Source organism: Sinocyclocheilus grahami, unplaced genomic scaffold, assembly GCF_001515645.1.
Source record: "Sinocyclocheilus grahami isolate Dianchi unplaced genomic scaffold, SAMN03320097.WGS_v1.1 scaffold94.1, whole genome shotgun sequence".
Classification (NCBI taxonomy): domain Eukaryota; kingdom Metazoa; phylum Chordata; class Actinopteri; order Cypriniformes; family Cyprinidae; genus Sinocyclocheilus; species Sinocyclocheilus grahami.
In genome coordinates, this window is record NW_015505273.1 from 593,890 (window position 1) to 609,766 (window position 15,877).

Here is a 15,877-nt window from a genome sequence, read left to right on the forward strand (position 1 = left end):
GGAGGACGGAGGCGGCACCAAGTCTGTTTCGGGCAGAAAAACAGACTTCCAAGACTTAGTAACCTCCTCATGCACTTCCGGGAAGAATGTAACCGGAGGCGGCTGCCGATGCCCGGCCTGCGCCCCCCCCGGAACCAATTATCCAGCCTCGAGCGTTCGGGAGAAGGAGGAGGCCTCCAGTGCAGCCCGACACTCTCGGCGGCCCGGGAAAGCATAGCGGTCAGCTCTGGATCTGACTCGGGCAACACCACTCTCCCTGACGGTGGCAGCGCAGCTGAATCCTCATCTCCAGAGCCTAGCTCGCCCTCCGATGCAGCGATCGACATCCTGTCCTCTGCCTGTGTCCCGCACAAGATGCTGGACCCCGTCCTGTCCGAGGACCCAGCACACTCGTCCGGAAGCACCAGGTGGTGCGACATGCTCGAGGAATGAGAGGCCCGCGGAGACGTACTCAACGGGGAAGCTCTCACCATAACCCTCAGGTCTCCCTGACCATGAACTGAAGTAGCCCTCCGAGAACCGGAGGAGCTAGAGTGGGGCATGGCAAGGGGGATACCCCCCCGTTTAATGAGGAGGTATCTAGACCGCAATGTCGCGATGGTCAAGTTCCCGCACTGAGAACATGACTCATCCATGAGCGCTGTTTCAGCGTGCTGTAAGCCCAAGCATGAGACACAGCGATCATGACCATCAGATGAAGCCAGGAAACGACCACATCCAGAAATGCACGAGCGGGAAGCCATCTTTAAAAAGACGCCTGTCGCTCGTGGAGCTCTTTTAGACATTTGCTCTTTTAGGAAAAAAGGAAACACTCTTTTAGAGAGAGCGCTGAAGCGCCCAGGGGAGGTCGCGGCGAGACCGCAGAATGGCAGCTGCAGCACGCAGAAGATGAGCAGCACTGAATGGCAACCCCCGCTGACGTGCCGTAACACCAATGCTAGGCTGTTTCTTTGCAGACACTCGTGGAGATTTGTCCTAGTAGAAGGCTTGGCTCCGAAGCGAAAAGCTGATGTGCGTTTGCACGCGCTCTCCTTTTATACCTGCACTGCGGGGCGGGGTGCGCGTGGCGAAACACGCACGCCAACTCTCATTGGCTTGTTTAGTTAACACTCGAAAGTGATTGGGCTCTCGGGCGAGATCCCAATTTGTCAGTCACGACTGACGTAACGTAGAACGTGACTGACTGAAAGGGAACTACTAACTAGACTTGCAACCAGTTATATTTAGGTAAGGCAAGTTTACTTATATAGCACATTTCATAAACAATGGCAACTTAAAGCACTTTATATCTTTACATAGACTATTAATTGAAAGAGATTGAAATCATTAATTTTAAAGTCATCAACAGAAATGCAGTATGAACGAGAGTGTGTCATATTGACCTGTAATCTGTGCCCTCTACTGGACTCCATATGTACGTCCTCTGGACCTCGTCAATGTAATGCTAAAAATACACACAGAAATAGCAGCACATTACCAACCAGCCATAAGATCATCACACTGTATGCCATTATATTTAGTAAGAGGTCATGTGGCTCACCTCATCCACAGACTTCACCAGTGTCTTGATTCTCCTCTGTCCTGCTTTGCCATCAATCATTTGACGGCGGATCTACAAAAAGATAAATACAAGATAGAATCAGAATCAGAAAGAGCTTTATTGCCAAGTGTGTTTGCACATACAAGGAATTTGTTCTGAAAGCTTCCAGTACACAGAGACAACAACAACAACACAGTTAATAAGAAAATACACATTTGAAACCGAAATAGACAAAATTTGTTGTGGTACATAGATGGAATAGAATAGAATTTACAATGTAGGGTAGTATTAAGTAAGTAAAAGTGGTATTTGCACATCTTTTTATTGAACAGTAGGGGAGAACATTTAACTCTTCATGAGGTAGATTGCCTGGGGGAAGAAACTATTCTTGTGCCTGGCTGTCCTGGTGTTTGGTGCTCTGTAGCGCTGGCTAGATGGTAAAGGTTCAAAAAGAAGGTGGCTTGGATGAGAGTGATTTTCTGAGCCCTTTTCCTCACTCTGGATATTTACAGTTCTTGAAGGGTGGGCAGGGGAGCACCAATAATCCCCTCAGCAGTCCGAATCGTCCTCTGTAGTTACTGAAGTGCACAGGACAGACTCAATGATGGCTGAGTGGAACTGTGTGAGCAGTTCTTGTGGCAGGTTGAACTTTCTCAGCTGGCGAAGGAAGTACAATCTCTGTCAATGTGATTGTCCCACTTCAGGTCCTGAGAGATGGTGGTGCCCAGGAACCTTAATGACTCCACTGCAGCCACAGTGCTGTTCATAATGGTGAGTGGAGGGAGTGGTTGGTTTCTCTTGAAGTCCACGATCATCTCCACTGTTTTGAATGTGTTAAGCTCCAGGTTGTTAAGACTGCACCAGACAGCCAGCTGCTCAACTTCGCTTCTATATGCAGACTCATCACCGTCCTGGATGAGGCCGATGACGTTAGTGTCGTCTGCAAACTTCAGGAGCTTGAAAGTGGGGTCAGTAGAGGTGTAGTCGTTGGTGTAGAGGGAGAAGAGCAGTGGGGAGAGGACACATCCCTGGGGGGCTCCATTGCTGATTGTGCGGCTGTTTGAAATGAATTTTCCCAGTCTCCCTAGCTGTTGCCTATCTGTCAGAAAGCTGGTGATCCATTGACAGATAGAGCTAGGAACAGAGAGCTTGGTTAGTTGGGGTCTGGAGGAGTGCTGGGATGATTGTATTGAAAGCTGAAATGAAGTCCACAAACAGGATCCTCACATAAGTCTCTGGTTTGTCTTGATGTTGTAGGATATAATGCAGTCCCACGTTGACTGCATCATCCACGGACTTGTTTGCTTGATAAGCAAACTGCAGGGGGTCCAGTAAGGGTGCAGTGATGTCCTTCAGAAAAGCCAACACCAGTCTCTCAAACGAGCTTATGACCACAGATGTTAGGGCAACACGTCTATAGTCCTTAAGTTTATGTTACTTTATTTCATTATCCTTATTTAAAATGGCCTCATTGTATTACTAGATCAGATTACTATTTTGCAGTGTGTTCTTGGATTGTAAACACATTAAAGGGATTTAAACATGATTTAAAATCAAGCTGTGACGTTCTCAAGTCGCTGTAAAGTTTTCCAGGTACATACTGTTCAAACGTTTGAGGTTGGTAAAAATGTTTTTGAAAGAAGTCTCTTCTGCTCGCCAAGGCTGCATTTATTTGATAAAAAATACAGTATAAACAGTAACATTTTGAAATATTATTACAATTTAAAATAACTATTTAAATATATTGTAAATTTAATTTATTTCTGTGATGCAAAGCTGAATTTTCAGCATCATTACTCCAGTCTTCAGTGTCACATGATCCTTCAGAAATCATTCTAATATGCTATTTTTGCTGCTCAAGAAACATTTCTTATTATTACCAATGTTGAAAACAGTTGTGCTGCTTGATATTTTTGTGGAAACCATGATACATTTTTTAATATCAGGATTCTTTGATGAATAGAAAGTTCAGAAGAACAACATTTATTTGAAATAGACATTATACATGTCTTTACTGTCACTTTTGATCAATTTAATGCATCCTTGCTAAATAAAAGTATTCATTAAAAATCTGAAAATCCCAAACAGAGTAAGTGAATTGGGAATTTTGTTCCAAGACCCAAAAACGCTCTTCATCCAGAAGCACGTCCTACTTTGCTAAATATTTGCCCGGATATGTTGTTTGATGAGTAATTTAAGGAAATTTTAATAATGTATTAGGCACATTTGCAGGGAGAACTCGTTGTAGAGATGTTCACCTCCTCCTTGTTGCGGTCTGGAAGTTCAGCATCCAAGAAGTCCAATGTGACCGGCTCTCTGAAGTTAATGATCTACACAAATCCATTAGGAAAAAAATATTATTATGGTTACAGAGATGAACATGCATTTAAGAATGGAAGGTAGAAAAAGAAAATAACAAAATTTTGGTCTAAATTTAAGGTCTACAAACTCAAATGCTTTTCACCTTAGGCTGTAGGTTGGGGTGCAGCAGCACATAGCCATTGGGATCTATGGCAAACGTGTAACCATTGGCTCCAAGCTGTGTACAGAGATGCAAATGAATGACTGATGATCAAAAGAAAAGTGACAGAGAAAGTGATTTATTTCACTTACCTTATACCGCGGTGTGAGTTCTTTAATTTCATTGAGGGCGATGTCTACACCCATGACACCAAGAATCAACTGATTCTGCAACAAAGAAACCAACAGACTGAAAAATACAATAAACGACCACAAGGGGGAAGAATTGATATTTTACAAAACTACAGGTAATATAACGGTCAAATCAAACAGTTAAAAACCAAACTGGATTAATGCCTGGAGAGTGAAATGTTTGTCAAACAAGCAAATTTATAGATTTTTATGTTATACATAATGTTGAGCTGTTGTATCATAGTTATCATTACCATTGTCAAAGTCTAAAAGAATATAGCTTTGGTAAGAAAGCATCTGCTAAGGACATAAATTGAAGAGCAAATAAAGCGAGAAGCGAATATGCCTCCAGGAAAAATAACTGATATGTGATGACGCGCAGTGTGTTGAATTATAATGTGCTCTGCATTTATCAGTCACACTGGCAGGACAGTTGATCATCTAATGGAAATATTACTCATATCAATGCACTAAAAAAAATGTGTGCAAACACTACTGATTCAATTCTGAACCATTCAGCCAAACAGACAATGTTAAAAATATAGTTTTACCTGGAAATATAAGTCATGGAAGTGATGGCAACTGCATTCAAGGCAATTATAATAAATACATATTATATATATATATATATATAAAACCCAAATGCTGTTAATAAATGTTAATTCAATTTCCATTAATTCCAGGCTATTATAATAAATAAATAAAAGTATATATATATATATATATATATATATATATATATATATATATATATATCAATCTCAAATGACAAATGACAATCTCAAATGACTTTTATGCATTATAATAATTATTTTTCACCAACAAAAATGGTTTTAAGCCATAACTGAGATTTATCTCACTGGATTATTATAAACTAAATATAAACTGATATTTCCTACTGACAAACTACAGCAAAAGATATAAATTCCTGGCTTAAAACCATTTGGGTTTTTGTTTTTTGATTGGTGAAGATACTAATGGCCTAAGACTTTTGCACAGTAGTGTGTGTGTGTGTGTATATATCCAAATCCAGTAAATAACCAAACAATGATTTAGAACACCACACTAATTATGGACATTTTATTAACATCTGACAACAAGAAAGTGGCCAAATGTAAAATATTAAATATTATAATTATTTTATATACTGTATATATACATAAAAATAAAAATTCAAAAATAAGTCTTAGTTCATCACACTGTTTAACTAACATCTGACAGACGGAAATGATCCAAATACTGATAAAATGATAAAACACATATACTGAAATATACTGTTCAACAAATAAAAGTTCATTTAAACCTTTCAGACATTTTGTGCACTGTTTTGCCCGATAAATGTGATTGTGTAATTCAACAACATTCATACCGTTTAACTGAGGTTTAAGTTTTCAAATACAACTGTATGCACTATTAATGATATTAAACTTCAAACCGAACTTCGAATCACACTCAAACGCCCTTGTGCGTCTTCAAAGTCAAGCCCTATTCAATATGCATTCAACACGATTGTGAAACATGCCGCTCTCAAACAGTTTGTCAATGTCAGTTAGTGAACATGCTAAGAATTAGAACTGGAACGTGATCACACTAATAATGCAAAAACTCCATAATGCAACATTTGCATCGTCCTGCGGGGTACGAGAAACAAATGACTAGTTGTTCATTTACAGTCATCTTCTCACGACTTACTTTGGAGTCCCCGTCAGTGGTGAGATTGAAGACTGGCATTGTGCCGGTAATGACGAGCCCCAAACCCTGTAAAACAAAACAAAAACAAACGATGCAATATAAAATGTTTGTTTTCATCGCTGTGAACTAAAGGAAGTTCACAGTACACTGCACACATGGATAAAAGATTGCCGCATGTAAACCGCCGTCCAACTCGTAGTAAAATTATATGGTCAATGACAAAGCAAACTAGCTGTGGAGATTCAAATTTGTGCATTCTGGAAAGGAAACAAAGAATGAACAATATCACAGTCAGTGGCCGCCTCTAACAATGCAATCCGAAACTCAGTCTTAAATCAATGTTTGTGTGTTTCAGTGTCTCCTACAGAATGTTGTTCTTGCAGCAGGGTGCTGTAAACCCCTAACGCGCTAAACAACATTTCTAACAGCATTTCTTCAACAATTTCTAAACAAAACACTTATTTTAATAGAGCTCTGTTATGCATATGTATATTTAAAGGGGTCATATGATGCGATTTCAATTTTTCCTTTCTCTTTGGAGTGTTACAAGCTCTTGGTGCATAAAGAAGATCTGTAAAGTTGCAAAGACTAAAGTCTCAAATCCAAAGAGATATTCTTTATAAAAGGTAAGAGTTAACCACACCTACCTAAAACGGCTCGTTCTAACACGCCCCCACATACCTACGTCACTGGGAAGATTTGCATAACGACGCCCAAATGTTCACGCAAAGAAAGAAGGCGTAACTTTTATTCTCGCTGTAGTATTGTTGACGCTGCAGCCATGTCCTGAAGACGCTTTGTGCTTCGTTGTGAAAGCGAAACTACTTTGTTTGGTCTCACACTTTGTCCCTAGACCAACCAATCAGTAAGAAGACTGAATAAAGTTTTACTAACCTTACAAAAGAACATTCATTTCAAAAAGTTTATGACTCAGACTTAACAGTGAGAGCAGTTCAGTGAGTGAGTCATCCAAGCTGATTCACTCAGAAAGTGAGTCACCTGACTGATTCAGTCCATGATTCAGACTGATGATGCGGGTGTTCTATACCAATTGAGTCACTAACTGGTGAATCAATCAAAAGAATCGCACCAATCAGTGGATTTATTTGCACAGAAATGCAATACAATTCAACTATTTATTGTCAATATGCTATTTTGTAGTCAAATGTATGTGCAATGATTCCTATTATCAGATATATTTCATCCAGAAATGTGTAACCTAAGGGTATGTTTACACAACGATGTTGTACTAAAAAGAGAAAAGTTTTTCCTTTGGGTTCTGATTGTCAAAACAATCCCTGTTCACAGGATCCACAGAAACGACTAAAAATGCTGTTTTATGCATGCCAGGCCAGTAGTTGGCGATGTCACTTTGTAAAAAACACTATGCGCATGCATACATACCTATAGACACATAATATGCATATGCATGATGTCACCATTTTCACAAAACAATATTGTTTTTAAAAACTTGTACTTTAAAACCCGTTTTTGAAAGTTAGTGTTTTCAAAACTCCAAAATTCCGTTGTTGTGTGAATGAACGTCCAAAATGCATAAAACGTTTTTAGCTGAAAATGCTGTTGTGTAAATGCCCCCTTGATCAGTGGTTATCAAATGGCCGTTCATGAACCCAAAATAAGGTAATGGAAATATTAATGTCTACTATTGATTATGATATCACTATACAGTAGATGCTTGATTTAACTGCATTTTTCTGCAAGATAAACAAACACACAGATCAAGTGGGCTCAGATTATGCGCCGGCTGAATCCATTGGCCATATTTGAAATTATACAGTGCATGGTAATCTTCCATACCAGAGCATCCTGGTAAACATTGGTCCACTGCACTTGTTTAGCCCGTTCACCTGCCAGCACCATTGGCCGTCCAAGAACATCCAAATACTCCTGATAACAAAAAAACAACAACAACACAAAGAATTCAAGACAAATACCACAAGAACTTTATTCCAGTTCAATTTTACAACAAACACACCCAGAATCACCAATCGAAACAATCTGTTCTCAACAGATTACAACTAATATCACTCTGAGCTCTGGAAGTGCGACACTAAAGGCAGGAGTCCACACCCCTCCCTCTGTCATAAAGCAAACTACAGCGACTCGCCGCTCCATTACATAAAGCACACTGTTAAAAGCGTCCGCCCGGGGGGCCAGTAAAGCCAGCTGCACAGAGGCACTTCCAGCCGTAACAAATCACCATAAAGCAGCTATTAAAGCATGTTACAGCTGCTAGAAAGCACATTCTTGCTCTGGAGGGGTGAGGTGGGCTGCCACAGGACGACACTTGTTGGGTCGCCGTAAGCACACGTTTATAAATGACACTTTGGATTTCAACACAACACTCTTTGGGAGGTTAATCATTCAAAGAAGTGAACCTCACTAAAAGTGTCTGAAAAGAATGGGGTCATTTTAGACCCCAAAAGAGTCAAAAAGAGGAAATGAAGCTTATTTTAGGAAAAAATCTCATCCTCATCACTGTAAAAAAAAAAAATATATATATAAATGTAATAATATTCTATATTATTATTATTACATCTATTTATCTATCATCAAAATTATTAGTTAATCAAAATAAAGCTGAAATAAAAGAGAGAAGCAGAAATATGATATGAAAATATATACAAATGTAAACACAAATTAGAAATAAGTTATTACAATTATTAAAAAGTAATTATTAAAATAAGTTGAAGTTGAAGTAATAAAAATACTAAAACGAACTAAATATATTAAAACCAAACAGAAATAGAAATGAAAAATGTGTATACAAAAAATATTTATATATATGTATAGATAGAGAGATAGATAGATAGACAGACAAATAGATAGACGAGAGATGATAGATAGATAGATAGATAGATAGACAGACAGACAGATAGATGATAGATAGACAGACAGATATATAGATAGATAGATAGACAGACAGACAGATAGATGATAGATAGATAGATAGACAGACAGATAGACAGACAGACAGATATATAGATAGATAGATAGAGAGACAGATAGATGAGAGATAGATAGATAGATAGACAGACAGACAGAGACAGATAGATAGATAGATGAGAGATAGATAGACAGATAGATAGATAGATGAGAGATAGAAAGACAGACAGACAGATAGATGAGTGAGAGATAGATAGATAGATAGATAGATAGATAGACAGATAGATGAGAGATAGATAGACAGACAGACAGACAGACAGACAGACAGACAGATAGATGAGAGATAGATAGATAGACAGACAGACAGACAGACAGACAGACAGATAGATGAGAGATAGATAGATAGACAGACAGATAGATAGACAGACAGATATATAGATAGATAGATAGAGAGACAGATAGATGAGAGATAGATAGATAGATAGACAGACAGACAGAGACAGATAGATAGATAGATGAGAGATAGATAGACAGATAGATAGATAGATGAGAGATAGAAAGACAGATAGACAGACAGACAGATAGATAGACAGAAAGACAGATAGATCTATAGATGATAGATAGACAGACAGATAGATAGATAGATAGATAGATAGATAGATAGATAGATAGATAGATAGACAGACAGATAGATGAGAGATAGATAGATAGACAGACAGACAGACAGACAGACAGACAGATAGATGAGAGATTAGTATATAGTATCCAAATCAAAATGTAATAAAATTAATTTATGTGTGATTTATGATGTGCAATGTCTTAGCCACTAGGGATTGTTACATAGAGCTATACAGGCATCTAGTGGCAACACAATGATATTACAGATACTAAATTGTGCAAAATGTTTATCTTAACATCATTCAGATTTGTGGAACTCAATGCACTCAATTTGAATCTCCACAAATTAGTGTCATTACTATGACAACCAATTTGATTGTGACAAGCAACTGGTGTCTGAAAAGAATTATATATATATATAATTTGGGGGGGATAGGAATTTCGCCTAGGGCGTCAAATTGGCTAGAAACGGCCCTGATTCTGCTCACCAAGGCTGCATTTATACAGTAAAACAGCAATATTGTGAAATTATTATTACAATTTAAAATATATTTTTTTCTATTGTAATATATTGTAAAATGTCATAGCCGTGGGAACATATTTTATCTGGGGGGTGCTGGGGGCGGGGCTTGATGTTTGTTTTTGACAAAATCCTAATATTAAACAGCCCAAACTCAAAACAAAAATTAACATACAAATTAAGACAGAGTTATATGCGAAAATATACTATATTTGTCCTTTTGTGACTTTAGTTCAAGAATTTTTTCTTTAATAATTCTATTATTTAAGGGGATTTTACTAAATATTATCAATGCTGATAAGCTAAAGTTTTGGTCAGTGCACTTTGGCAAATTCTCTCAGAAATAACAAAGTGCAGATGTACATGCGATGTAAATAAGAGACTAATTCATCATACACTGCAGACAACATCACTGATTATAACTTTTTTTAAAGTGCTTACGCTCACGCTCATGCGGCATTATAATTAAACTTAAAATGTATTTTTATTAAACGTGATCAGGTCTTATTTAAATATTTTTGTCATAATATGGTAGCCTACTTGGCTAAAACGTTATGATGTGCGTAGTTAACAGATTACATTAGGCTACAGTGCCAGTGGTTTGAGCGCGTTTGACCAGATACTAGAGCGCAATTAAAGAGCTGTGCTTATGTGATTGCCGGGGGCTGTCTTGAGAAGCGAGAAAATGGCTCATAAAAAGGACGAGGACTTGAATGCTTTTTACAAGTCGGAATGTAAAATTAGAGTAATATCGCGTGAACATTTCACATGAAATTCTGCAAGTGTGAGGGGGAGAAGTAGAGACGCACGCCGCAAGGCGCACAAGTAAAATACAACCTCACTAGGCTATATTTCTGGTCAGTTTATCAAATAATTAATCACAAAACTATCACAAAAATTAAGTATCTTGGGGATGATCGAGGGGCACAAGGAAAATGTCAGACCCTCAGCACCCCTAGATCCCACGGCCATGTAAAATGTAATTTATTCCTGTCATCAAAGCTGAATTTTCATCATCATTACTCCAGTCTTCAGTGTCACATGATCCTTCAGAAATCATTGAGATCTTCAGAGATTCTTTGATGAATAGAAAGTTTACTGTCACTTTTAATACATCCTTGCTGAATAAACATTAATTTCTTAAAAACATATTACTGACCCCAAACATTTAACATGTATTGTATGTGTATATATATAAAATAAGAAGCAGTAGAAATGACTAACCTGTGTGTTGATTCTTATGGCTCCAATGGAAGGGATCTCAAAGTAGTAACCTGTTCAGAAATAAACATGAACCAATAACAGAGCTGGTTAATGTTGACATATTTGCTACGCACCAAAATAAAGTGAGTTGACGAACCTAGGCAACAACTTTAGGGGTTTGCATGCGTGCTACAAACATAAATGCTGTTCAGAACAGACAAACCAGCAAAATTATATTAAACTACCTTGTTTTGACAAGAATCTAAAGCAGTTTTGATGTATTCTTTTTAATAGCAGTATTCACTGGGGCAAATTTAGTGCAATCATTTTAAGGGAATTAGTTGATTATAAATATATAGTTCAGTCATGAAACTCTGATGGGGTGTTAACGTAACTGATGATATTCAGAGAGTTAAACGACTTGGCACAAGTTGATTGGTTCATGCTGCATATGCAGCCAATGAGCTTACTGCCTTGCATTTATATGGCTGGCTAGCATTCACTAGAGATTCCTGCAGCGCGCTTTCAGAGTTTCTCTGAAACCCTCCACCTTCCCCAGCTCCACCTGTATAGATCTGCTATGGGGTTATTTTATATGCTATTTGTGCAGTAGCAGCATGTCTTAAATACTCACGGCACCGTATCGCCGTATGCATTGGCAGTAGCAAGTTCCTGTACTTGCTTGCAGCAGCAGCAATAATCTACAACTACAGCAATAACCAACAGCAGCAGCAATTCAGCAGCAGAGTAGCTGATCTGTTCCGCCAAGACCAAATACATTAACATTGTCATATCCATCACCATGCTAAAATCTTCCGAGAGTTGTCATGATTGAAATTTAATTTATTCAACAATTGATAGAAAACAGTTCCTTCTCATTTAAAAACACATTATTTCATCCAGTTGTGCGCTATTTTGTTGTGATTATGAACGTGTTTAGTTGTTAGTTTAGCAACACGCATTATATTTCAGTATGCAGACAGACTGACCAAGTGCTATGCATGTGTTAGCCAGAGACTGGGCCGTGCAGCGGTTTGATTTGTGTGCCTCTAAGTATTCAGAGGCTGATTATTGAGAGAGTGGACACACAGACAAGGTCAGTATGGCCTGCTCAACACACTATTAGACACAAGAGACTCTGAACAGAGCACATAATTTGAGGTGCCATCCTCAAAGTGTTTAGAGTCAACAAACTTCAGACTGCCACTTCAAACTTACAGCCATTTTCTCTCAACACACTCACATAGAAATCAATGCTTACATATTTTACATGTTAAAGTATTAGATTAGATATTAGATAGTGATTTTTTTTGTGTATTTGTGAATTTGCCATGATGCATTAAAAATCTAACTACTGTATGCCATAGCATAAAACACACTGAGATGTTCATAACTAACATTCAGACGTGAGAATAATTCATTGTAAACATGTTTAGTGTTTTTGTTACATACCGAAAAAACACAAAAACCGAAAATATAATCCTCATTAATCTGAATCTACATTTACACAAATTCATCAGAATCAATAAAATCTTGAAATAGCCATTTTAGGTTGATAATACAGATAGACAGATTTTTTTTCGATGCAATAGTTTTGAATGCGCATATTTTCTAAACAGGTGCCATGTGTTTTTCTAATTATCTGTGGGATGAAAACACAAACGTGGTTGAAATCATTCGCCTGAACATGAATTCAGTTCAGCCTTCACTCAGTGTTCTGTTATTGCTGTAAAGGTCATTGAACAGTTTCAGTCAGATTTTGTGGCTCATTTGAGCCGAAACCATCATTAAGATAGAAGCCGGGTGTTGAGTTCACATCATCATAGGTTGTGAGTGGCTAAAAGCTGGGCCAGCAAGATATGTCTGTGATTTTCTTGCTATCCGGTATCTAAATTAAAGAAATGTCATTGGTTCAACATAAGATAAGCCCAATTGACAACATTTGAGGCATAATGTCCGGGTACCAAAGAAAATAGAGTCATGCTGATCAGCTCTTTCAAACTATAATGAAGGTAAACAGGGCCATGCACTTTGAGGGTTTAAGAAACCAAAACATGAAATTCATGTTTTATATATGAAAAAGCACTACAGTATTATTTAACTATTACAGTACTAGTCTATTTTTTAAAATGTTTTTAAAGAAATAATATATTTTTTAAATCACAATATGACAATTATGCAAACAGAATTTTTAAATGAAAAAATACAGTTTTTAAGCAGATGTCTTTGTCAGTATTAAAAATACATAAATAAATATTCATTTTGACAATTTTTCCTTTAATAAATATTCATTGATAAATAAATACTGTGTAAACATTAACAAATATTTGTTAAATATTTAATAAAGAGTAATTTTATACATTTTAAATAAATGTATTTAAAAGTGTTAAAATTTAATAAAACACTTTAGTTTCCTTTCTCTAATTGAAATGTTTCAAATAAAATATAGCTTTCTGGCAATACTTTTTATAATATATATATACATTTTTTAAAGAAACAATGTTAATTTTTTTTACACAATATCACAACTACAGTACGTGAACATAACATTTTTATAATTTAAAAAATACTATGGTTTAAGCAGATGAAAAAAAAAAAACATGTCAAAACTGAAAATATATGAATAAATATTTATTTTTCTTTGACAAATTTTTCCTTTAATAAATATTCATTGATGAATAAATACTGTGTAAAAATAACAAACATTCATTAAATATTTAATAAACAGTTCTTTAAGAAATTAATATAATGTATTTATAATATAATATATTTTGCCTTTTTAAAAACATTTTCCCCTTTCTCTAACTTAACTAACAAAATATACTTTTCTGATCATTTTAATAGGTTTATACTCAAAACTGTCCTCAAAAACTGTGGGACGAATGAAAATGATTTTCTGTGGTAACTGCCATCATATCACAAATGTTGTATTAGAATAAGCTTAACCAGTGTTGAACCCGTAACGTCTCTTTACGAAGGCAGCAGCCCCTAAAACAACTGCAGATATGGGAAGACAAATCTAGTTCAGTTAATGAATCAGAAATAATTTAAAAGTCTTTAAAAGCGCACCAAAGTCAAGAGAATTAGAGTATAAAAACTAAAACTTAAAAAAAAAGTGTTCAGAAGATGTCTGAGGGTCAAACCACTCAGCACGCAAGAAAGAATCAAATCAAATCAATGCAAGTCGCCGGGAATCAAAGAGACTGGGAATTGGCTCTGATTCAGCGGCGGCCATATGAGACTCTGTTTGTGTCAGCGGAGTGTGAACGAGCTCGCTGAGAGACAGCCGGTGGAGTGACAACACACGCTAAGCCGTGTCAAACAAACTTGTCTCTCATTGTTGCCGCCAGTCTGATCCCTTGACTTGGTCATGATTACAAAACGCTGAATCCATTTGTCTCCGCCGCACGGGCGACATGTACAACAAAACAATAAGACGCAGACAATCCGATGCAATCCGCGTCTTAACAAGCTCGTCAAAGAGTGCTCTGTGCATGTTCAGAGGAGGAAACGTTGTGTATGCATGCTACCATTGCTTTTTGAACGAACCTAGCAGCGGCTGTGAATGCTTTCAGTCAGATACGCTGTCGAACACATATTCTACAGCAAAAGGAGAGAAGCGGACGTGGATGTGGGCTTTGTGAGGGTGTCAGGGGCGTTCCTCTGCCGCTTTGTGATATCGGCGAGTGAAATGAAAGCCTGCGGTGAAGATGGAGTCCGCTGAGAAAAGCGTCTTGCTTGCTGTGCCAGACTCCGTCCCCTCACTGCCAGTCATTACAGCAGAGAACACGGCCGCACAGACGGCTAATCCTTAAGTGGAAGCGCTTTTGGCTGGAGACGCAGAGAAGTTGCAGACGTGGTTATCGCTGCGACGGCAGTTCCTCTTCGGCTAATTAATTAGAAGGAAGGGAGGGTGGCGGGGTCTCTGAAGTGTTCTGCCACCGTTTGTTATTAACTAATCAGAGAGCTGGAGAGGGATGATTGTTAAGACAGAGTTGAGAGGGAGAGTGTTTGTGCTACAGGCCTGGAATTAACTTGTTAGGTCAGATAGGTCAACATTACTCGAGCACTGTTGACCAGGATTACATGTAAGCTCTTAGTGATTTTACAAAATGGAGAGTTTTGGCTTTAAAGGGATCGTTTACCCCAAAATGCTGTTCATTTCCTCACAGGTCATCCAAGAATTTCTTGAATACAATAAAGAAGATTTTTAGCTGAAACTGTGGTCCTTGGTGATTCATAAAATGCAAGTCAGCGGCTGCCTGTCTTTGAGAATAGAAAAAGCATATCAAGGAACATAAAATGAATTCCCGTGGCTCCTGATGATATATCGAGGTCTTATGAAGCGAACTGATCGGTCTGTGCAAGAAACTGAACATTATTTATGACATTATTACCTGTAATCCAGAGCCTCAGCCAATGGGCCAATTCTTTTCCATGAACTGGATCTTTCGAACAGCTCGTTTCAATGAACTGGATCAGTTCACTAGTTCATTCACGTAATCACACAATGACGTAATGTATACACAATTATATTATTAAAGCACCCAATAATGATGTGAAACATGGATGTATCACATGCTTAAAGCATATAAAGTGAATAGACTTCACCAGCTCACCTTTTACATAAACGATGAGAAACCATAAAAACGTTCATTTGGCGCCTTCAATCAATTGCTCGGTTCACGCATGCGCATATCAGCATTGGACTGCTTCCTCAGTTCAGTGACTGTTGGAGGAACTGG

General features: G+C 37.7%; 1 protein-coding gene across 1 annotated transcript in view; it reads right to left on the minus strand.

The window, feature by feature from the left end:
* LOC107587574 (voltage-dependent calcium channel subunit alpha-2/delta-2-like) overlaps positions 1-15,877 on the minus strand; it is a 230,694-nt gene that overhangs the window by 21,486 nt on the left and 193,331 nt on the right. The window contains exons 13-20 of the mRNA XM_016275397.1: positions 11,154-11,203; positions 7,703-7,792; positions 5,885-5,950; positions 4,154-4,228; positions 4,005-4,079; positions 3,799-3,870; positions 1,541-1,612; positions 1,383-1,444 (exon numbers count right to left, since the gene is read on the minus strand). Of these exons, the coding sequence (XP_016130883.1) occupies positions 1,383-1,444; positions 1,541-1,612; positions 3,799-3,870; positions 4,005-4,079; positions 4,154-4,228; positions 5,885-5,950; positions 7,703-7,792; positions 11,154-11,203 (562 nt within the window). The remainder of the gene's footprint in view (positions 1-1,382; positions 1,445-1,540; positions 1,613-3,798; positions 3,871-4,004; positions 4,080-4,153; positions 4,229-5,884; positions 5,951-7,702; positions 7,793-11,153; positions 11,204-15,877) is intronic.